Source organism: Argopecten irradians, chromosome 14 (assembly GCF_041381155.1).
Source record: "Argopecten irradians isolate NY chromosome 14, Ai_NY, whole genome shotgun sequence".
In the NCBI taxonomy this organism is placed as follows: Eukaryota; Metazoa; Mollusca; class Bivalvia; order Pectinida; family Pectinidae; genus Argopecten; species Argopecten irradians.
The window spans coordinates 28,556,174-28,579,170 of NC_091147.1; the positions used below are offsets into that span (position 1 = coordinate 28,556,174).

Below are 22,997 nucleotides of genomic sequence, written 5' to 3' on the forward strand. Positions count from 1 at the left end.
CAATAATTTGTCTGATTTGTCTATACTGGTAAATTATGGCCACTTTACTGCAATTTCAAATATGTTTTATTAGTTTCAGGTACTAGAAGCCCACAAGCAACTGAAGCACAGGACTTATACCAATACGGGAAATTGGAGAATTCTGGTAACCCTTATCCTCCGTCACTGATGACATCTGATAACTTAATGAGTCCGGGTGGTCATCGTTTCAGTCTGATGAGCGAAAAAACATTCTCTCTTTATGGTAGCAGTGAGATATTTGATGCTAACCAACAACAGCGTGACAAGGACTTTGATGAAAATGATAGTGAATCCGATATCGAGGTAGAAATTCCACCGCTGGGAGACTCTGACGCGGATATCCTTTCTGATGCTAGTCTACCCCTCCCCAGTCCCCCAGCATTCATCCGACCACAGGGATCTAATTACACGTTTGACGGAAGTCCGATTAGTCCTGCTGCCAGGAAGTTCCTGTATGGTGACAGTCTCCATGGCATCTCGGCCATGTCTCCCGGATTTGATGATTGGGACGACATGAGGGGTAGGATAAAGACTGATTCTTGTAATGAATGCAAATTCAAGTTGTAAACAAGACACAAAAACCTGATTTTCTGCTTATTTTATTGTGGATAGGTTTTGTTTTCAAAACTATGATTATTCAAGCCTTGTGTTCACTGAAATATAATGTTTAATGTCTATACTGTACCTGTAATTGTATAATGTGCACTGATTAAAGAGGATTATGGTGCATCAAAAGAAATCAATAGAAGGGAAACAATATTTGATTCAAAATTTATAACACCCAAATTCTTCAGATGACCAATCATATGACTTGTTACTTTTGACCTTTTTTCTTTTTCACACTTTGACAATCATATGACTTTGTTAATATGCTGTCTCCACACATCGACCAATCATATGACTCGTTACTATGATCTTTTCTCTTTTTCACACATTGACCAATCATATGACTTGTAACAGTGCTGTCTCCACACATTGACCAATCATATGACTTGTTACGGTGCTGTCTCCACACATTGACCAATCATATGACTTGTTACGGTGCTGTCTCCACACATTGACCAATCATATGACTTGTTACGGTGCTGTCTCCACACATTGACCAATCATATGACTTGTTACGGTGCTGTCTCCACACATTGGCCAATCATATGACTTGTTACTATGATCTTTTCTCTTTTTCACATATTGACCAATCATATGACCTGTTACTGTGCTGTCTCCACACATTGATCAATTATATGACTTGTTACTGTGCTGTGTCCACACATTGACCAGTCACATGCTTTGTTACAGGTGGTCGCCTGATAGCTGCTACGGCCTCCCCAACAAACACATTAGACAAACACTTTGTGTTCCCACCTCCTCAACAGTCTCAGGATTCTGGGATGTCTGACGGACCAGACATGGCCACATTTAACGATAACAATGGATTGTCTACTCCTCCCCCGCCTCTCCCTCCTCCGAATCCGGTCGGTATACAGGTCACGTAGGTGACAGCTATATCTGTTTAAAAATGCTTCACTGCGCACAAAGCATAAATGATACCCATCATGTGAACAATAAATGATGTTTAATCTTGTATATATTTGTCAAATTAACACAATCAGTAGTTCATTCTGTATAGGCCATAGTGCCATGGATTTTTTTCGTGACGCAATTAATTAATTTTGGTAATTTTATCTTGAAGTAAAATAAGAAGCTTTTCAATGATGGTAATTGTGTAAAGTAAGTAACTTTTGTAACTGAAGAAAAATATGACTTTGTCTGTTCCTGTTCTTGATAGAGAAAAAATAGCAGCGGCGGAGCATCTTTAATTGACAGTATATACTTCAAAGTAATTCAGCCTTCTGTGTCATTGATGTTCACCTTTTCTGTCAATCACTTCCTAAAAAAATTTTACTAAGAGCAAAATTTTCGTTTTAGAAGTGCGAAGTATCCAAGAATTAATAGTTATTTAACAATTTGTTCTTACAGGTTCAAAGAAGTATATCGGATATACAAGGGAATCACATTAACTTACAGGCCCCGCCCACCAAAGCCTACCACTCTCCTCACCGATACTCCACATCCCGGGAGGAAGGACGGTCACCGCATCATCTTCATCCTGATGGGAGGGAGTACGCAGAACAGAACGGCCACCGAGAACGACAGCGTCAACTGTCAGGAGGAAAGCAAGGCCGAGGGAGGGGAGGCAAGCCATTGATGGGACCTAAAGTGTAGGTATAGTAGGAAGCTCAAAAGCTAGAGAGTAATTGTCTAAGTTTACTTTGTTTCAAGCTCTATTAACATTTAGGGTTATTTAGCGACTTGTAAAGGCTAGAAGGTAGAGAGATACTGAAGTACTCGGAGAAAAATATCAGACCCACAGTCAGTACCTGGCCATTAGCCCAGAACTCACAACCCAGAGGCAACTGATTATAAATTTGACTTAAAAACATGGATATTAGAGTTGACAGAAAACATATTTTGTGTTACAGTTTACACCTGACCATCTTGTCGACGTTCTGTATACTGAGTGTGCTGGGTGGAGTCTACGCCAAAATGTCGGAGCCGGAAACGGAGGTTTATATGACTGTATACGCCCCACGAAACTTCCTGGCTGCTCATCGCATCAACGTCTTCTTCAACCAGGACAAGAAAGCGGATATTGAAGCGTCCCCATTCGATGTGCAACCCTATGGTAAACACAAACACAACATGAGTATGGGGTCCTAAGTCCTACTGGGATCACTACAAAGACAGGATTTGATATCACTGTTGGTTTTTACCGTCTCACAGAATACTCACAGGTTTACTAGTGAGACAATGGATCCCAGTTATACCAGGCTAACCAGTCCCAGTGGGTCACAAATGTGTCACCTTTCTTGCTTTGATACAGTTAATTCAAGATTAAAGTTGAGGAGCACATTGTTTTGTTCAATAGTTCATCATCTTTGTGGATAAATATCACTCTTTGAAAGAATTAAAACTAACATATGTTATCAAAGTCATTTTATTAAAAGAAAAAAATCATTGATTTCATTCTTAGCTATGTGCATGTACTGTCTTCATTATGTAAATGTCTTGGTTGATTAACCAAAGAATTGTTTCTTGTTGTAGTGGCTTCTGATCCTATTCTGTGGCGTATGAATTCTACCTTGTGTACAAGAAACCAGTGTGCCCAGGGCTGCGACGAGAACACTGGACGCTGTATATGTAAAAAGGGCTACAAACTGGACAAAGATGGAATCTGTAAAGGTTAATATCAAACAAACAATAAAGCTAGGCGGTATGATCACGGGGATTGATCTGAGGGAGTAGGGGGGATGAACTACTTTTAGGACTTAACTGAGAAAGTCTTATCAAAATCTGACTGTCTCATGAGCAATTTCTTTACTGATATATGTAAAAATAATCTAAACTCAGTTTTATAGTATAAACATCCTTGCCATCTTCAGGTACAAAGAAACACAAGAAAAGCTAGGTGAAATCCATCTTGAACGTTCAAGAGGCCGAAAATTTGTGGAAGGGATATTTATACTATTTAATGTTTATATATTCTCCCTCTGGAGAATTAGTATTTGAAAGTTAAACTCAGTTTCATCAACATTTCTTCACTTTAAGAAATTTCTTAACTTCAGTTTGTTCCTTCACTTTAAGAAAGATCTTAACTTAAAGATGCTCCACCGCTGACAAATGGTATTTTTGCATTATCAAAAACAGGAGCAGACGAATTAGTATTTTTCTTCAGTTACAAAAGTTACTTACTTTACACCATTATCATTATTGAAAAGTTTGAGCTTCTAATTTTACTTCAAGTTAAAAATATGAAAAATAATTAATTGCATCCTGAAAAAATTCCATGGCACTATATTCTATATGAAATGAAGAACTGGTTTCGCATGCATCAAAGGCAAACCAAATTATTTCCTATTATTTTTTGTGTTAATTAGGCATATGTTTACTCGATTAAATACCAATTATTGTTCAAATGATGAATATCATTTATGGTCTGTCGGCGGTGGAACATCTTTAAGATGTTTGCCTTAACTTTATGAAATTCCTTAACTTAAGATGTTTTCATTAACTTTAAGAAATTCCTTAACTTAAGATGTTTTCATTAACTTCTATAATGTTTTTGGGTGGAGAATGTTAATCAAGGAACGCCTTAATGTTTGGGACTGTTTATGACACACTGGGGCCTGACAATATTTTCAGTCTCTGGTGAAGTCATCTAATCAAATCTTCTATTACTTCCGCTATAGCTTTGTACTGTCAATTCTGTAAAAAAACTTGGAAATCATAATCACTGGAACAGAATATTAAACAGTTATCTCCCTTAGATCAGAGATATTAAGATGCTTCCTTATAAACCCCTTAACTCCCAAGAAATTTTAGCAAAGTTCTCGAAAATCTGACATTTTCTTTCAAAGTGATTTTTCACCCTTTTGCAGCAATATTTTTGGTTATCAACCCATATATTTTTGGAAACTTAAGATCACGACCTTTTCAAATTTTGTTAGAAAAATAATGTTTTCACATTAATTACGTTACCATAGCAACCGAAATTTTGGACTTTTACAAAAAAGTTAATGTTTCATACATTGATAAATCTTAAGACAATGAAAGTCATTTAGATGTCAATTTATCAACCTCACAATCAAGTATATTATTGCAGAAAGGTTAAAGACTTTCATTGTATCTATAAGTTATGTCAGGTTGGTGAGAAAAAAATGGTTAAAACTGACCATATATTGCTATGTATCGCGTAAAACCACACATCACACATACTTTTTAGATGAAATCTTTGTTTTTGAAAAATAATTTGCAGATATTGCAAGATAAATATAAAATTCGGATACTAAGTTATCAACAGTATGAAGTTCAAGCATTGCTTTTCAGTACTTTTTGATTAGCAAGGGATTCCATATCGGGTCCGTGCACTGAATGTTACGCCGACAGAAAGACGACGTCATCATTTTTTAAATGTTCCATTTTTCAGTCTGCATCTTTTTTAAACTCAAAAAAACATCATGAAGACATTGTTAAATGAAAATTTTATAGAACACAAAATATTACTTGTTATCTCTAGTTTTAGCAGATATAATCAGTATCTCGATAGCTCCTGAAATAAGGGAGTTATGACGATTTGTTCAACACCGACACGTTATTGGCGTAGTTTGGCGTATCTGGGAGTTAAAGGGTTAAAATATTTTCCCTGTATTTTCACAATAGACTGTTTCAGTGTTTGGATTATAAGAGTTCGACTTTATTATCAAGGGTGATGAGTTAATATTGAGACAAAGTTCTCCTGTTTTATTATCAAGGGTGATGAGTTATTATTGACACAAAGTTCTCCTGTTTTATTATCAAGGGTGATGAGTTATTATTGACACAAAGTTCTCCTGTTTTATTATCAAGGGTGATGAGTTAATATTGACACAAAGTTCTCCTGTTTTATTATCAAGGGTGATGAGCTAATATTGACACAAAGTTCTCCTGTTTTATTATCAAGGTGATGAGTTAATATTGACACAAAGTTCTCCTGTTTTATTATCAAGGGTGATGAGTTATTATTGACACAAAGTTCTCCTGTTTTATTATCAAGGGTGATGAGTTTAATATTGACACAAAGTTCTCCTGTTTTATTATCAAGGGTGATGAGTTAATATTGACACAAAGTTCTCCTGTTTTATTATCAAGGGTGATGAGTTATTATTGACACAAAGTTCTCCTGTTTTATTATCAAGGGTGATGAGTTAATATTGACACAAAGTTCTCCTGTTTTATTATCAAGGGTGATGAGTTAATATTGACACAAAGTTCTCCTGTTTTATTATCAAGGGTGATGAGTTAATATTGACACAAAGTTCTCCTGTTTTATTATCAAGGGTGATGAGTTATTATTGACACAAAGTTCTCCTGTTTTATTATCAAGGGTGATGAGTTAATATTGACACAAAGTTCTCCTGTTTTATTATCAAGGGTGATGAGTTAATATTGACACAAAGTTCTCCTGTTTTATTATCAAGGGTGATGAGTTAATATTGACACAAAGTTCTCCTGTTTTATTATCAAGGGTGATGAGTTAATATTGACACAAAGTTCTCCTGTTTTATTATCAAGGGTGATGAGTTAATATTGACACAAAGTTCTCCTGTTTTATTATCAAGGGTGATGAGTTAATATTGACACAAAGTTCTCCTGTTTTATTATCAAGGGTGATGAGTTAATATTGACACAAAGTTCTCCTGTTTTATTATCAAGGGTGATGAGCTAATATTGACACAAAGTTCTCCTGTTTTATTATCAAGGGTGATGAGTTAATATTGACACAAAGTTCTCCTGTTTTATTATCAAGGGTGATGAGTTAATATTGACACAAAGTTCTCCTGTTTTATTATCAAGGGTGATGAGTTAATATTGACACAAAGTTCTCCTGTTTTATTATCAAGGTGGTGAACAAAGTTCCTGTTTTATATCAAGGTGATGAGTTATATTGACACAAAGTTCTCCTGTTTTATTATCAAGGGTATGAGTTAATATTGACACAAAGTTCTCCTGTTTTATTATCAAGGGTGATGAGTTAATATTTTATACACAAAGTTCTCCTGTTTTATTATCAAGGGTGATGAGTTAATATTGACACAAAGTTCTCCTGTTTTATTATCAAGGGTGATGAGTATATTATTGACAAAGTTCTCCTGTTTTATTATCAAGGGTGATGAGTTATATTGACACAAAGTTCTCCTGTTTTATATCAAGGGTGATGAGTTTATTGACACAAAGTTCTCCTGTTTTATTATCAAGGGTGATGAGTTAATATTGACACAAAGTTCTCCTGTTTTATTATCAAGGGTGATGAGTTAATATTGAACAAAGTTCTCCTGTTTTATTATCAAGGGTGATGAGTTAATATTGACACAAAGTTCTCCTGTTTTATTATCAAGGGTGATGAGTTAATATTGACACAAAGTTCTCCTGTTTTATTATCAAGGGTGATGAGCTAATATTGACACAAAGTTCTCCTGTTTTATTATCAAGGGTGATGAGTTAATATTGACACAAAGTTCTCCTGTTTTATTATCAAGGGTGATGAGTTAATATTGACACAAAGTTCTCCTGTTTTATTATCAAGGGTGATGAGCTAATATTGACACAAAGTTCTCCTGTTTTATTTAGATGTGAACGAGTGTCATGAGATGACCTTCAGATGCCACAAGGATGCAGGTTGTCTGAATAGTAAAGGGTCCTACGACTGTCGCTGTAGTTATCCATTCTTTGGCGATGGGAAATATTGTGAAGGTAGGTCAAGTAAGGTTAAAGGTCAAGTAAGGTTAAAGTAAAGTCTGTTACAGTGGTTAATGTTTCTGACATTCCACCACTGTAGCCCTCTGGCACACACTCCAACAAAAGGCCCACTTGTAATAGTTGCCAGATGGCAGTGGATTTTCTCTGAAACTCCGAATTTCCTTCACCAATAAGTAAATCAAATGAAAAGAAGTACAGCATTAGATATTATAAGACTCTTTCATATGTGGATATGATAGGGATATTCTACCCGAGGGACATAAAATGCTGTAAAACCCGAGGCTTTCAGGCGACATGAGTGTATTGCCCTGGAACAGCCGGTATTTCACATGGAGGTATGAGAGAAAAATTTCCCTGCAGCCTATCATTAACTGACATAAGAGTAAAGACGGTTAGTAACATGGTACAGGTCTCTACACTTCTGATAGATGTTAGAACTACCTGAACTTGATGTCATTTAGTCAGGCATATCTTTTATTATGACAGAAATTAGGTGAAATAGCTTGAAGATACTCAACTGAAACAAGGAGATGTAAACAATTTGTAAATACCAATCCGTCAAATGAATCCATTTTTTATCATTTATCTTCATTTATTGCATGTTCTTTCAAATGTATTTTCAGAATGTACGAAGGGTTGTCCAAAGAATATGTGGGAAGTGCAGGGTTGTACGAACAAACAACCAAAGATTTGTCGGGGTGAGTGTATATATATTCTCTAGTTATATGTGTAGATGTCTTGTGTTGTGTGTTCGTGTTTGTCCTCAGGAATGATATGTTGCATTTTCCTGTCATCATTGTTTGAAATAGGTGTCATTGTTTTATGTATTAAAACTTTTCTACTCCAAATAATGTGCTAATGTAACCATTTGTCGGATCAGAAAATACTGTAGGCTACTTGAAATGCTGTATTTAGGAGACAAATTTTTAAAAAAGTGAAAAGTAATAATGTATTTAGAGTCAATTCATCGTATGAAATTCTAAATTACTCATACATAAGTTTTGTTATGTACGAGTCCATCAAGATGAAATGTAAATTTTCACTGTGGCCAAGATATTTCAACATCCATGCACAGGCTCTCTATAAGCCTTAATTTACATTATATATGTAGGGCAGTTGCAAGGTCCTGACCATAGCTTCATGGTTTTTCTCCGAGTACTGCGACTTTCCATCCTAGGGTCATGATGGCTGAGAAACTTCCATAACTTTCCCACAAACAGTCCTTCCTTGAGGAATACAGTTTTCATTCGCCTCAAAAACCTGGCATATCTGTAAAGGACTCAAAATAACCTAGTTAAACAATAGCTTTATCAACCCATTATTTTGTCAAAATCATTTGTTGTGTCCTGTATTATCATTGTCATTTGTATTGTTGTCATCAATACTATCATTTTATGGTTGAGTATTTTAATTAAACATCATCAAGATTTTTTTTATCAAGTGTGACATGAATTTATATAACAATATTAACAATTTGTTTCAATAAGAGTCAAATATATTTTTACAAATTTTTAAATTATTCATATCTGTTACTGAAATTTAAGTGTAGAAGATTTGCATGTGATAATTTAGTTTTATAATTCATTGTGATCTTTTACATTGACTTTAGTATGGATCAGACAATTTGTTACACAACAGGGTTTCCATGACAACATCATTCATGTACAAAACATATCTGATATGTGGCAACAGTTTTCCCTAAAGTAGTTTTAATACATCTGTGATTTTTCAATGAAATACTTAATTATCTACTTTTAATTATTGGAAAAAAACGTTTCAGCATGGCTATAGATATTACTCACTATCATGTAAGCATGGCAACGCTAATTTCATTTGTTTATCACTTTTTAAGTGACAAAATAAATTACTATGTCTAGTGTTTAATGCATATAAAAAATAATTTTGATGATATATCTGAAATGTTTCAAGATAAATTAATTTGAAATCACTGATGCTATAATATTTTGCAAACATATATCTTGTTTGAAGTTTTATAAAGAGATGGTTTGGAGGTTGTGTTGTTGTATCCAGTGTCTGATACCAAATCCAGCCTAGTGATCAGCACTTATCATTTAAGCTTAACTTTTTATTTTGTTTTTGTATTTCCCTTAGCCTGCACTAAAGTGTGTGTCGATGGCTTCTACTTGCTGAGTCCCTGCCAATCAAACAATGACATCAGCTGTAGGAGTAAGTAACAAGGGGATAACTCCAATAAAGGAAAGATAACTCTCCTCATTCTTTATTATCAAAAGGGAGATAATTCTTTTCTCATTGCAAACCATTTGCATAGACTCATTCTTGTCTTTTGTTTTGTGTAAATTACCTCATTATATTTATGTATATGAGATTTTGGAGGTAATTCATTTACTAAAATAAACTCTCCTATTCATAAGCTCTTTCTATACATACACTTGATAATATTTGACTTCTCTTCATCTCTTCACATGATAATTTCATCTAAAAGAAGAATCATTCTCACTTTTATCTGCCTTAATTGCTCTGCATGATCTGTTGTCAAATGTGCATAGAATCCTTTCATTTTCTTTAATTTAGAAATCCTGTTTTTCTTTAAAAGATTAAATATATATTTTTCAATTTTATTATCAGAGAATTATTGTATGATTTGAAGTTGCTAAGGGGAAGTAATTAAAAGTAAGTCAGTAGTATTCTATGAGACATTGTTCATGTTATTATAGCCACACATATTTTCATAACAAGATGTTTTTACATCAAGTTTAATTCTAATATTCTCGGGAAATATGTTCCGTATTTATCAGGACTGCATGATATCTACCATATCTCTCATTAGTTACGATTACATCCTTTTGATATGGTTAATATATGGTTTTGATAACCTTACAAAGGATATTGACATAGGAATGCTTCAGTGGAGTTTCAAGTTAATAAAACACTGTATCAACTTCAACCAAAATAGGTCTATAATGAAAAACCAATTAATTTTAGATATTTTATAATATCAATAGCATGTTATTGTTTTAGCATGCCAGTTATTTTCTGAGCTTTTAGATTCGAGATCTGGCTCTGATATTATAATTATTGTATTTCTTAGCATCTTATTGATCAAATTTGGCAGCCATAACTATAGCGTATGAAATGTGGCAGACATCCCCTGTGCTCAATAATAATTGGCTATATAGTATGTTAATACAAAGCTAAATGTGTTGTGTAAACTTACAGTGTGTCACCAGAAGTGTGCCCAAGGTCGATACGAGTACAAGCAGTGCACCCGCAGGCAGAACCGAGAATGTAGAGGTAACATTTCATTTCATCCAACGCCTACAGAGCATAAACGATTCTCATCATTTGAACAATAACTGATGTTTAATCGTGTATATATATATATATATATATGTCTAATTAACAATCAAAAAAAATATAAAATAACTAGTTTTTGCTTTTGGTGCAGTACTTCATTCCATATAGGGCATAGTAACGTGGACTTTTTTCGGGACGCAATTAATCATTTTTAATATTTTTATCTTGAAATAAAATAAGAAGTTCAATTTTTTTGATGATGGTAATGGTGTAAAGTAAGTAACATTTGTAACTGAAGAAAAATACTTATTCGTCTTCTCCTGTATTTCGTAGAGGAAGAATACCATTCGTTGATGGTGGATCATCTTTAACACACATCTAATTCATTGTATAATATGTGATAAAATTGCTGCACTTTTTATGCATTGCTTGGTCGAATCAAAGGTCAAGGTCAAGGTCAGACCTTAGCTTAAGAGTCAAGGTCAAGGTGACATGTGTTAACCACCATACATACCATACAGACCTTAAGAGTTATGAGTCAATGGACATAAAAATTCAACATTCAACAAATCTCAATGAATCAGTTTTATTAAAAAATAGTTGTAAGGCCATTCCAATTTGATTTCTTTTTCTTCAGGTTTTGGAATTTTAAAATAGCAGTTAGTGAGCGAAATTGTTTTAATTCTAAAAATATTTTGAAAGCGGAAAAAATTGTAGCGAGCGAATATTTTCGCAGGACTTTTATGTTTATTCATGAAATTACACTTTATAACCAAGTTTTTATGTTAAAATATTAGTTTTGCTGTTTTCAACTGTATCAAAGATGTAAAAAAACAGGAAGTCTAGTATTTGTGCAGCTACTGAAAAATATGCTATTACACAAAATGCTTTAATGCATGGTATATTTCAATTTTATGACAAATTATAACAATTTTAACACTGAATAGCAATGTTTAATACTTAAAAGGAAATAGTCAAGAAAGCTTTTCTTATTGTCAATAATTTCAATGATTATTTTGCTGAGTTATCAGCAAAACTAACAAACTAATAGAAACAATCAGCGATTAGCATAAATGGAAAATCTTATAACCCAATATAACCTCATTCCACATGTGCATTCTTTTTTAGTTGTCACATAATGACTGACTATTTTTTATTTAGCATTTTACTTATTTAGCTTCTCATACTCAAAATGAGATAATGTGTATACATGTAACTACCAAAAATATAAACACAAAAATTATTCATCTTAATTACATTCCTTCATTGTCTTTAAAAAAAATATTTGTATAATATGGACAGTATGGCTAAATGTGTCACCACATGTAAATCAGCATTCATAAAAGAAATATTCTAAATTCATTTTTTTATGATTTTCTCATGAAACGCTTCGGGTAAATAAAAATATGAAGGCAAATGTATGTTATATTGTTGTAGAAGTCAGAATGAATCATAAGTAACACTAAGTTTGGATTTGGATCCCAGTAAAGTGTGTAATTTACTCAATTTATACCGATATTTGACTGAATAGCAGACGAATCATCACCGAGCTGTTACCAAGCCAAGCAGGCAAAACATGTTGGCAAATACAAGCTATGTGGACAACTACACAGTGTCAAAATACACACTGACAGGGTCTTAAGATATAAAGTAAATGAGGGGATAATTAATTAGCGATTGTCATCAAATAATTGACATGCCTGATTACTGTTTTTCGTTGGTAAGTCGGCCAGTCAAATCACCTGTCACGGCCGCATTTTTTTGAAAGAGTTGCGACATCGGCAAAAACAGACTGAAATTGGGACATGTCCTATTAAAAAGTAAGCGTCCCTCAGTCTCTATCTCTAAGTGCCACTCTGTCTGCACTTGGTTGCGGAAAAACTTGACATTTAGGTATGTTGTTTTAAAGGTTTGTAAGATGTTTGCGTATTCGAAAAGACAATGCACGAATATTTCAAACATCTGAGTGACCAGGAAATGGTGACTAGCGAAAATTAACCCTATAAAAATTTGCCGGAGTTCGTCAGATTCATTTTCGGAAAATAGGAGCGGGAAATCCGACATGAGAAATCAAATTGGAATGGCCTTATTTCATAGACTTTTAACCTCAAGTGCATACCCTGTTTTAACTAATCTGGAACAGCCATCTTGATTTCAAGGTGGTTATTCATTGAAACAATGTGACATATTTTATTTAAGTCTTCAATTTTCTACCAATATCCGTATGTTTTTAAACATAGAACGGTCAGAATTGCATGAGCCCTCGACCAGTGCGAATGTTGTGTTTGAGAACCAGCTGGAAGTTGCAGACGAGGAAGCCAAGATGCCATACACTCAGTCTGACTTAAGTGAAGTTCGTAGGCTCTCCTTCCAGAGAGGTCAGTATATAGGTCAAGGTCATAAATATGTAAATTAAGACTGTTTCTGTAATTCTTTGAGAATTTAAAGACGATTGGAGTTAGTTAAGCAGGAATAACCGACAGAAACATTTAGAACCTTGAGCACAAGGTATACTGGAATCGGGTTGTCCATCCGTCCGTCTACTTTTGTCTGTCTGTCTGTCTGACTTTGTCCGGCGAACTCCTCCTAAACTACTTGACAGATTTTGATACAATTTGGTACACAGAACCCTGACATAAAGGGGAGTTGAGTAAACTGTATAGGGTTCTGCAATGTCCCCTGTTAATGGAGTTATTACTAAATTTGTGCAGCTGGGGGTATTAGTCGTCCACTCTGGCGACAGATCTAATTTATTTTAGTCCATTTTTTGCAAGGTTGGCAATATTATGATGTGAAATGTTTCTACAACAGGATCTGGATTCTACATCAAAATGGCCATCAAACATCTAAATCCAATGTTTGTGTTTGAACCTGTGGATCATGGCGACAACAATGACTTGAGGTCGTTTCCAGGGAAACAGATGATTACTCGACAATACTGTCCCTATCCCGTACCAGCTCATTACGAACTCTTCTATCTGAAACATCAGGTATTAAAGGAAGAAGTTTTATAAAAGATTTAATGTTTAAACCTTCAATTGTTTATCTGAAACATCTGGTATGAAATAGATGTTCATAGCAAAAAACTTAAACCTGTTAAAATTGAATTAAAAATATCTGCATATGAAATGAAATGTAGAAATAATGCAAATATTGCAATGCATTTATATGTGAACACACATGTTTAATATGATGTGTTATAGAATGAAAACAAAAAATGCATATCTCAAAATAGGATAAGTTATTGGGACAATTAAGGTTACTGTATTTGACCCAGTAAGCGCCTAAGGCAGTAAAACATTAAAAAACGAAGAAAAATGAAGGATTGTATGAGGCCAAAAAAAATATGTCTGTTTAGGGTCATATGAGGCCAAATAGAGTAGGAAGGTCGGATTATTTTTTTTTTTTTTTTTATTTTATATAATTTTCATGTCACAGATTTATTGCCTGATATGTGTACTTGCATGATATTTTAAAATATATGCATTAAAAAGTCAATTCATATTGTTCACCATACTTTAACATGCTGCTATACATTGTCTCTTTCTCTTTTACAAATAATTGTCTTTTAATTTTTCTTTTTTTTCTTGTTTCAATTTTGCAATATATGTTAAATTCTACTGAATCTTTAATCTTTAATAATGGAAATACTTGCCTTTTTCATTTTCGCTTTATAGACTTGTAGATATACAGAATAATCTACACGCAGACTGCATATTGTCAAAGAAGTTTGAAATATAATAAATATGTACACAAACTTTGTATTGAAACAAAATATTTAATTTACAAGCGATATTTAACCCAGACAAAACCTCAACATTTAGCGCTGTCACTCATCGGCACTGCAGCACTGACACAACACGCTAGCCATACCATGCTGAAAGTGGGCCACATGCCAAAAATACCCACTGACAGGACCTAGAATATTGTGCCTGAGGTGTTAATTAATTGGTGGTTACCATTCATAATCCAGTTGTCATGTCTGCTTGGCGTTTTGCGTCTGTACCTCGGTTAGTTTGCCTGCGCTTGGCCAGCCGGCTCATCTGTCATGGCCGCCATTTTTCAGGTGCAATCCATTTCAAAGTCCCAAAAGTTTGGGGACTTCGCCACGGACGCAAACGAAAATGTTGCATCACAAGATTTTCAATTTTTATCAATAAAAAGTTTATGGTCGGGGGGTAAAATCTAGATAGGGTCGGAGGACCCTAAACAGACATTCTTTTTTTTTGGCCTGATAGGATCAAATTTTGGCTAACATTTCACAAAATTATTGCAGTCTGTAGGTCATTAATCAATTTTGAAAAAATTGCATGAAGAAATCTTCACACTTTTCATAGTTTCTTTCTGTATTTAAGTCGATTTAAGTGCAATGGAGGCCTCAAAAAGGGGAAAGGGCGCTTATTGTTTCAAATACAATAATTTAATACATTCTGTATTTGCATATTACAGAGTTATCTGCCCTTGCAGGTAGGTATTGATTGTGACATCATGTGGCGAGCGTAACGTCATACTTTTTGGAATAAAGGATGTGAATTGCGCTCAGAAAATAATGACGTAACAGTCAATACCAACCAGCAAGGGAGCTTACTCTAAACATACAAAAGACGGAATACCTAATGCATGGACCTGCTAAGATGATATAACAGCACATGAATATTTCTTTAACAACAGAACCAGAAGTACAGAACCTATATGACAAAGACAGGCACAGTGATTGAGCCGTGCGATACCTACATGCGACATGGATCGTATCCTGATCTGAGTCACCGTGACTCAGGCTCAATCTTATGCTCAGAGCCAGGACCCGTCAGTAGTGTGTACGCCATCCAGCGCGAGTTCGGTACCAGCAAAGATACTTGGGTGGAAAAATCGGTCGAGTACGTATTAGATTTGAATTCTCTTATTAAATGTTTGAACCACATACCATATACTATAGTTTTTTTCGTGTGGTGATTTAATTTTGCGATTAAAATAAATTTACAAAAATTTGTCTCCACAAATATACACATACCTTTACTTAAAAAAATAGGTAAACTTTCCATTTTTGAATAGGCAAAAGTTGATCGCAAACTTGCTCGTGAAAATAAGTAGCCATGAAAAATAGTTTAGGTTTACAGTATCGGATATTAATGGTAGAATGAGTGGTACTTCTCAGGTTTTTTGGTGGAGGAAAGCCAGAGTACCTGGAGAAAAACCACCAACAAGTGGTCAGTATACAACTTTAAGTGGATCAATTTCAGAGTATAAGATAACTCTAATGAATACAATCAAACTCTGTTTTGTCATGAAATAAAAAAGGGGGTAAGAACACTTATAGGGATAGCTATACTGGTGCAATGAAATAAATATGATAACTGTTTTCCAGTAATTGTATTATATTTGTAGAATCTGCTTGTTTTTATGTTCTAGTTGTCACCACGGTAATGAGGCTTGTCTCAATTGTACGCTGCGATGTACGCGCCAGATGATGAAAGACCAGGGCCAATGTAGTGTGCGAGAGTCTGACGGTGACGGAGGTTCTCCACGGTTACCAACATGCTTTGCCTGCTGTATACAACAAAATTGTACAGACTTATGTCGGAACTACCATGATAGGGGATGTCAGACAGTCAGGTAGCTAGACTATATCATCTATGTGGTTTGAAACTAAAGATTTCCTAAATTGAGTACAGATGGATATTTCAGATATGTCTGAGGGATATCTGTATAGGAATTGATTGAAGGTTTTCCTCAAACATGTAACATTTGCTTATTTTACAGAAAAAAAAATGCTAAAAAATCACCATGGTTAGTTAACATCTATGGGGAATTCCTGTCTAGATCAAAAGCAAGAAAACAGATATAAAAGTTAACAAATGCAATGTTCAGACACCTCTAATTAGGGACTAAGAAATGAAATAGCCTGTGTTTGTATTACGGTAGCATTATGCTTTAAACATTGTCCTAAAATGACCTGGGAAGTTTTAAATATATTTTATCCAACTATGAGATTGTACAAATTTTCACTAAGATGTCAAGAAGGCAACCTGATTGAATTTCGTCTCCGGCCGGTTTATAACAATGGCGAAGATTACCTGTGCCATGTGAGTCCAGTAACCAATCAGAACCTGATCGAGTTGGAGTACACCATCATGCATTTTCACAAGGAGTTATACCGCAGCAACATTAGTCTCTATGGTAACGATGAGTGGATGACAACCGGCAAGACACATCACAGGTAGGGGTCTAACAGTACTACCATTCATTTGGGGATTTTTATTTCTATATCGAGACAAGTACACTTTGTAGTTGTAGCAGATTCAAAACATTTAAAATTTGAATGCCAATCAATATAAGTAAAGTGTATACGTAAATGTATTTTCTGAGATAAACTCTTGCGAATTTACTTTTATTTGATTATGAAATTCACGGAAGTAAATCGTCCAAGAAAGAAAGTTGTTCACAGTACTGCTATGCTGTAAACAATTAAAACTTTACCTTGAAAACAATTTGTTTTCTTCTTTCAGTTCGTAAAGATGCAAGTTATTTGTTTTTGGTTTTCAGGGTTATTTGGGTTTTTTGTTTCTTTTTCGTGATCGGGGGAGTGGACAGAACTTCCTCTCATTCTAAAAAACGGCTTAGATAAATTTGAAATTTTAGCCAAATATAATTACCTTTTAACAGCATCAATTTTATAAATTTATGAATAATGTCAAATGCCTTTGTTACAGGGATCAAATTGTTAATATAGAAATTGACTCCAAACTCGGCAAGATGCCCAACTTTATCCAAGGGACTCCGAGTACCGGTACAATGAAAGTGGGAGTGTATAAAGAGGCAGGGTCAAAGGTCAAACACGCCCACATTACAGGATCATCAGCATTAGCTCGGCCTGTGTGGCCGTTCAAAGTGACATCGTCTATATTTGGTAGGTTTTGCTCTTACTTCACCATGTTTCTGTTAGAGAATTCATACTTACACCATTGTAGCAGAGTGAAAATTGACTTTGTGACCACATGTGTATAAAGATCACTTTTCTTGAGTTCCAAATGGACAATTTCAACACAATACAACCTGTGTATAAAGACCACCTGGCTATAAAGACTATTTTCCTCTGTTCATTGGGTGGTCTTTATAGACAGGTTTGACTGTATAAAACAAACACACCTTCAAATTGAGTTATCGCTATTCTATGAAAATTACACTTCCATCTTTAATCCAAATTTGATCATTTTTCCTAAATTACAGGTTAAAATAAATGCTTGCACCAGAAGGCTTACATTACAAGTCCTACATGTTATTCACACATATATACGTGATCCTAACATTGTTTATATCTTCTGGTTCTGGTAATCACAGGAAGTAAATCGTGTATAGATACGTGATCCTAACATTGTTGATATTTTCTGGTTCTGGTAATCACAGGAAGTAAATCGTGTATAGATACGTGATCCTAACATTGTTGATATTTTCTGGTTCTGGTAATCACAGGAAGTAAATCGTGTATAGATACGTGATCCTAACATTGTTGATATTTTCTGGTTCTGGTAATCACAGGAAGTAAATCGTGTATAGATACGTGATCCTAACATTGTTTATGTTTTCTGGTTCTGGTAATCACAGGAAGTAAATCATGTGAGGACGAAGCTCTTGATGATCTTGTCCTGGCGACAGGGTCAGAGGATCCTTATGACCCGATAACAGATCTACATGGGAAATACCTGGGAAACATGAGCTACCTCATTACCAACTTCACGACGCATCCACGTGTCCGGATAGCTGTCGATAAACATGTGTCTCTTCTTAGTGTCCTCTACCCAAGCACTGAGCTCATCTTCAGTCATCTCCATGGCAACATTACCCATAATTCTTCACATTGGCTGGTAGAGGTGTATGGAGCTATTAAAACATGCCCAGGTGAAAACGATTATTACCTAAATGTCTATCAAAAATATTACAAAGGATGTCTGTTTGTGGTATAAATTATCTTTAAATCTTTTAGATTATTTGTAAATTTTTTTTTTTTCTAAAAAAGTTTGTGTTTCTGTAGATTTCTTTATATAACATGATAATTCTGTTCTTGCAAACTGAAAACTAGAGTCTTTTTATTAGCCCACTATCATCAGATGGTGGGCTATTCAAATCACTTTTTGTCCGTCCGCCGTCCGTCCGTCCGTCCGTTAACAATTCATGTTACTGCTATTTCTCAGAAATTACTGAAGGGATCTTTCTCAAATTTCACATGTAGGTTCCCCTAGGGGTCTAGTTGTGCATATTGTATTTTGGGACCAATCGGTCAACAAGATGGCCGACAGGCCGCCATCTTGGATTTTGACAATTGAAGTTTGTTACCGCTATTTCTGAAAAAGTACTAAAGGGATCTGTGTCAATTTGCATGTGCAGGTTCCCCTAGGGGTCTAGTTGTGCATATTGCATTTTGGGACCAATCGGTCAACAAGATGGCTGACAGGCCACCATCTTGGATTTTGATTGTTAAAGTTTGTTACTGCTATTTCTCAGAAAGTGCTGAAGGGATTCTTCTCAAATTTCACATGTAGGTTCCCCTAGGGCTCTAGTTATGCATATTGAATTTTGGTACCGATCGGTCAACAAGATGGCCGACAGGCCGCCATCTTGGATTTTAATAGTTAAAGTTTGTTACCGCTATTTCTCAGAACGTCTTGAAGGGATTCTTCTCAAATTTCACATGTAGGTTTCCCTAGGGCCCTAGTTGTGCATATTGCATTTTTGGACTGATCGCTCAACAATATGGCCGACAGGCCGCCATCTTGGATTTTGACAATTGATGTTTGTTACCGCTATTTCTCAAAAAGTACTGAAGGGAGTTGTCTCAAATTTTATGTGCAGGTTCCCCTAGGTCCCTGGTTATGCATATTGCATATTGGTACCGATCGATGAACAAGATGGCCGACAGGCTGCCATCTTGAATTTGGGTAGTTGAAGCTTGTTACCGCTATTTCTCAGAAAGTACTGAAGTGATATGTCTCAAATTTTATATGTAAGTTCCACTAGGACCTTAGTTGTGCATATTGCATTTTCGGACTGATCGTCAAAAAGATGGCCGACAGGTAGCCATCATGGATTTTGATAATTGAAGTTTGTTACTGTTATGTATCTCAGAGTGTACTCAAAGGATCTTTCTCCATATGTAGTAATATGTAGTAAAAGTTTGAAAAGCAGAGAAAAAATTCCTCTTTCGTTTGTCAGACATAGATCATTCTTTGGTGGGCGCCAAGATCCCTCTGGGATCTCTTGTTGATCATTATATCCAAAAACAAATTAGTTAATTCGTTAATTTTTGTTTTTCATTTCTTTATTATGCATGAAATAGGACAAAATACAAAGAATGAGAACATGTATAGCCATATGACTTAGCTATAGCATCCATATATGTAACAATCTCGAAGAAACAAAATTGAATACAAATTCTTTAACTATTATTGCTATTTTTCATCAACAGGTTTCTTAAAGTTAAACATCTCCGATGCAGACTATTCCAGTGATCCTTTATTTCAATATGAGCTTGGAATCAAATGCCCCAAAACATTTAACATTTCCTTCTCTGTTCCAAATGGGGACAAGCCTTACTTTGAGAAAGATTTTATTGTCACTGTCAAGGACCGAATAACAACCTACCATCTCAATATCTACAAACCAAGGTCAAAGGTCACGCAGGTTCCAACTAAAGGTAAGGTCGGTCTAAGTCATTGCAAAGCTTGCCATTTAATCTATTATCTAAGCATTCAAGTGTTTAATCATTTTCTGTGCATTGTTGAAGCGTTATTTTTTTTATTCAAGAAAATATTGATGTGAAAGCTAATTCATGATAGTTCAGTGTTTTTTACGAAAAAGTTAAATGTAAAATATCAGCAATGCATCACTGTTTCTTAAAACACCTAAACTTTAATGTTTTCAACCTAGTGTTTGTCAAGCCTAACAAGTTGTCTGCAGGTTCTCAGTTATAAAATGACATAAGTATAACACTGAGTCTAAGATTTAACAAAAACTTGTTTTTTAACAGGAAAGACGCGCGGCCAGCTTCTGAGTCTATCCTCAACAGAGGATGTCACGCCTCCACACTTCTCGATTCCATTCATAGCCTCAGTGTGCGGAGGAACTCTCCTCCTTATCTTCATTGCAACCTTCGGCATTTGTGTCAAATTCAGTAAGTATCTGATATTCCGTATTTACATATTATAGCATTACCTCCCTTGTGGGTATAGGAATCTATTATGAAGTTATAATTTTTTTAGCAAGACTCACATCATTTTCTCTGAGAGGTATAAAGTTGTGCTGCCAACTTGGTGACTTCGCAATCAGTACCAACCCACAAGGGCAGATAACTCTGTAATATGCAAATACAGAATACTCATGAATTATTTATTCACAAATTAAAAAGTTACAATTAAAAATATTGGTATGTTTTTGTCATTAAAATTATAAGACGCTCTATGACATAATTCAGACTTGGTGTAAATAGATGATAGAAAGGAGAAATAGAACTTGACAGATCCGGGTTTGAACCCAGGGCCCTCTGAACTATAGACAATTAGACTGACCTTGTCTTTATTCTCGGTGTTATAGTCAAGATAAATGCACAAAGGCCAGTTTTTGTTTTGATTGCTGCTTTAATTGCTTATTAAAGGCAAAACTTATTCATTTACGTAAGTGTATATGCTGATCATGATAACATCTTACCTTCCCCAGACCAGCCGCGGTCGGACGTACTTCGATTCCACTGGTGTCACCTCGTACTGATGGTCGGTTACATCGTGTTCCAATTTGTGTTCGCTGTGCTTGCGTCCATGACTGTGTTTGTTCTCATCATCATGGCGGTCAACAGGTATGACTCACCCCTTAACACTCCTTTGAACTCTTCTGATATCAAGAGTGGAATGGTTCATCCTGGAATTACAGGGGTAAATTAAAGTTAATAGTTGGGATTATACAATCATACTGCCCATGTGAGCATGCATTTGTCATTGTAAGGATAGTTTGTCAGTCGAGGTCAAAATTTTTTCTTTAACTTTCATTATTGGTAAATGTAACTCATTTTACGTCTTTGTTCAAATCGATTCTCATAAAAATAGGGAGTGGAAAATCAAAATTTTTTACTAATTTATACTAATTTCCTCATTAAATTGTGCACTCTATTTGACCCAATATGTGCCCAGGTCACTTAAAAATTCTACAGAATATCTTTCTTTATCTACTAGTGATACGACGGCCTTCCTACAGAATTACCAACAACAGCGGTCAGTGAAATCCGCCTATAGTCACCTGGAGCTTGACCACATGGAACGACACCTAATGACTGAGATAGCCCGACAAAATCAACTTGCGAATACTTCAAAAGCTATGTGTGAACAACAAATGCACAAGATCACAGACGATTTCGCTAAGGTGTGTTAAGATTGTGTTTTGTTTCAAAAAACTTTTTTTTTAAGCTCAATGCACCATACAAAGAATATTTCTTAGTGTTATATCCTATACTGAACTTTTATAATGTTAACAGCTAAAGAGAGATATGGAGAGTGAAGTGAAGACTAGGATGGAACAAGAAAATCTAAACAACCTCCTGGCAGATCATACACAACAGTTGTTACAGAGCTTCACCAATAGTCTTGCTATCTTCAGGTACGTCCTCAGGTCTCAGGTACATTTATGTGTTGACAAGATGGCTGATTCCCTAAAGATTTAGGAGATTCGCATCTGTTATGTTTAGCATCCTTTTGTTTATTTGTTTGTTTGAGTTTTACGTTCTATCAACAACTAAGGTCATTTAGGGCCAAACTACAAGGCAGGCATTAGTATTAGGATATAAACTGTATCTAAAAGATCAGGATAAGAAAAAGGCAAGTAAAAACTAAAACAAAATTGTAAATGTTGATTTAATAAAAGGAGTTGCACAAAACTGTGTATGAAATGTAAATTCATTGTACAGAAAAACTACCATGTATATAATCATCTATTTGATTTTATTTACAGTAAGCAACATGCAAAAAATGAACCGGTGGTAGGGGGTACATTTTAAGCATGATGCAAAAAATGAACCGGTGGTAGGGGGTACATTTTAAGCATGACACCGATCAGATTATGCATTTTTAGCCAAATTTGACATATAAATACCCCCTTTAGGGATAATTCTATGCTTGTTTTTGTTTATTTTTAGCTATCGGTACAATAACTACCTGAAGTACACAAGGCAGGTTTTTACGTCGGATATCCGTGACACCTACGACAGCGTAGAGAAAAACAAGTGGCTATCAGGAGCAAATTTCCTGCGACGTAAAGTGAAGATTCTACGTGACATGATGAATCTACCAACCAAACCATTCATCGATTGGATGGGATTGAAGAACGACCTTATTCACACTACTACAGGTAGATAGGCATGTTTATTATCC

General features: G+C 35.1%; 1 protein-coding gene across 2 annotated transcripts in view; it reads left to right on the plus strand.

Annotated features, from left to right (window-relative positions):
* Positions 1–22,997, plus strand: part of LOC138306923 (uncharacterized) — a 167,958-nt gene that overhangs the window by 136,836 nt on the left and 8,125 nt on the right. For both annotated transcript variants that reach the window (XM_069247494.1, XM_069247493.1), the window contains 22 exons: positions 74–541; positions 1,318–1,493; positions 1,999–2,240; positions 2,502–2,704; positions 3,124–3,261; positions 7,186–7,308; positions 7,938–8,012; positions 9,427–9,501; positions 10,513–10,587; positions 12,831–12,968; positions 13,402–13,580; positions 15,262–15,467; positions 16,000–16,203; positions 16,601–16,807; positions 17,301–17,497; positions 18,193–18,486; positions 20,051–20,278; positions 20,612–20,755; positions 21,298–21,433; positions 21,807–21,993; positions 22,106–22,227; positions 22,763–22,974. In XM_069247494.1, coding sequence (XP_069103595.1) covers positions 74–541; positions 1,318–1,493; positions 1,999–2,240; positions 2,502–2,704; positions 3,124–3,261; positions 7,186–7,308; positions 7,938–8,012; positions 9,427–9,501; positions 10,513–10,587; positions 12,831–12,968; positions 13,402–13,580; positions 15,262–15,467; positions 16,000–16,203; positions 16,601–16,807; positions 17,301–17,497; positions 18,193–18,486; positions 20,051–20,278; positions 20,612–20,755; positions 21,298–21,433; positions 21,807–21,993; positions 22,106–22,227; positions 22,763–22,974 — 4,029 coding nt within the window. The remainder of the gene's footprint in view (positions 1–73; positions 542–1,317; positions 1,494–1,998; positions 2,241–2,501; positions 2,705–3,123; positions 3,262–7,185; positions 7,309–7,937; positions 8,013–9,426; positions 9,502–10,512; positions 10,588–12,830; positions 12,969–13,401; positions 13,581–15,261; positions 15,468–15,999; positions 16,204–16,600; positions 16,808–17,300; positions 17,498–18,192; positions 18,487–20,050; positions 20,279–20,611; positions 20,756–21,297; positions 21,434–21,806; positions 21,994–22,105; positions 22,228–22,762; positions 22,975–22,997) is intronic.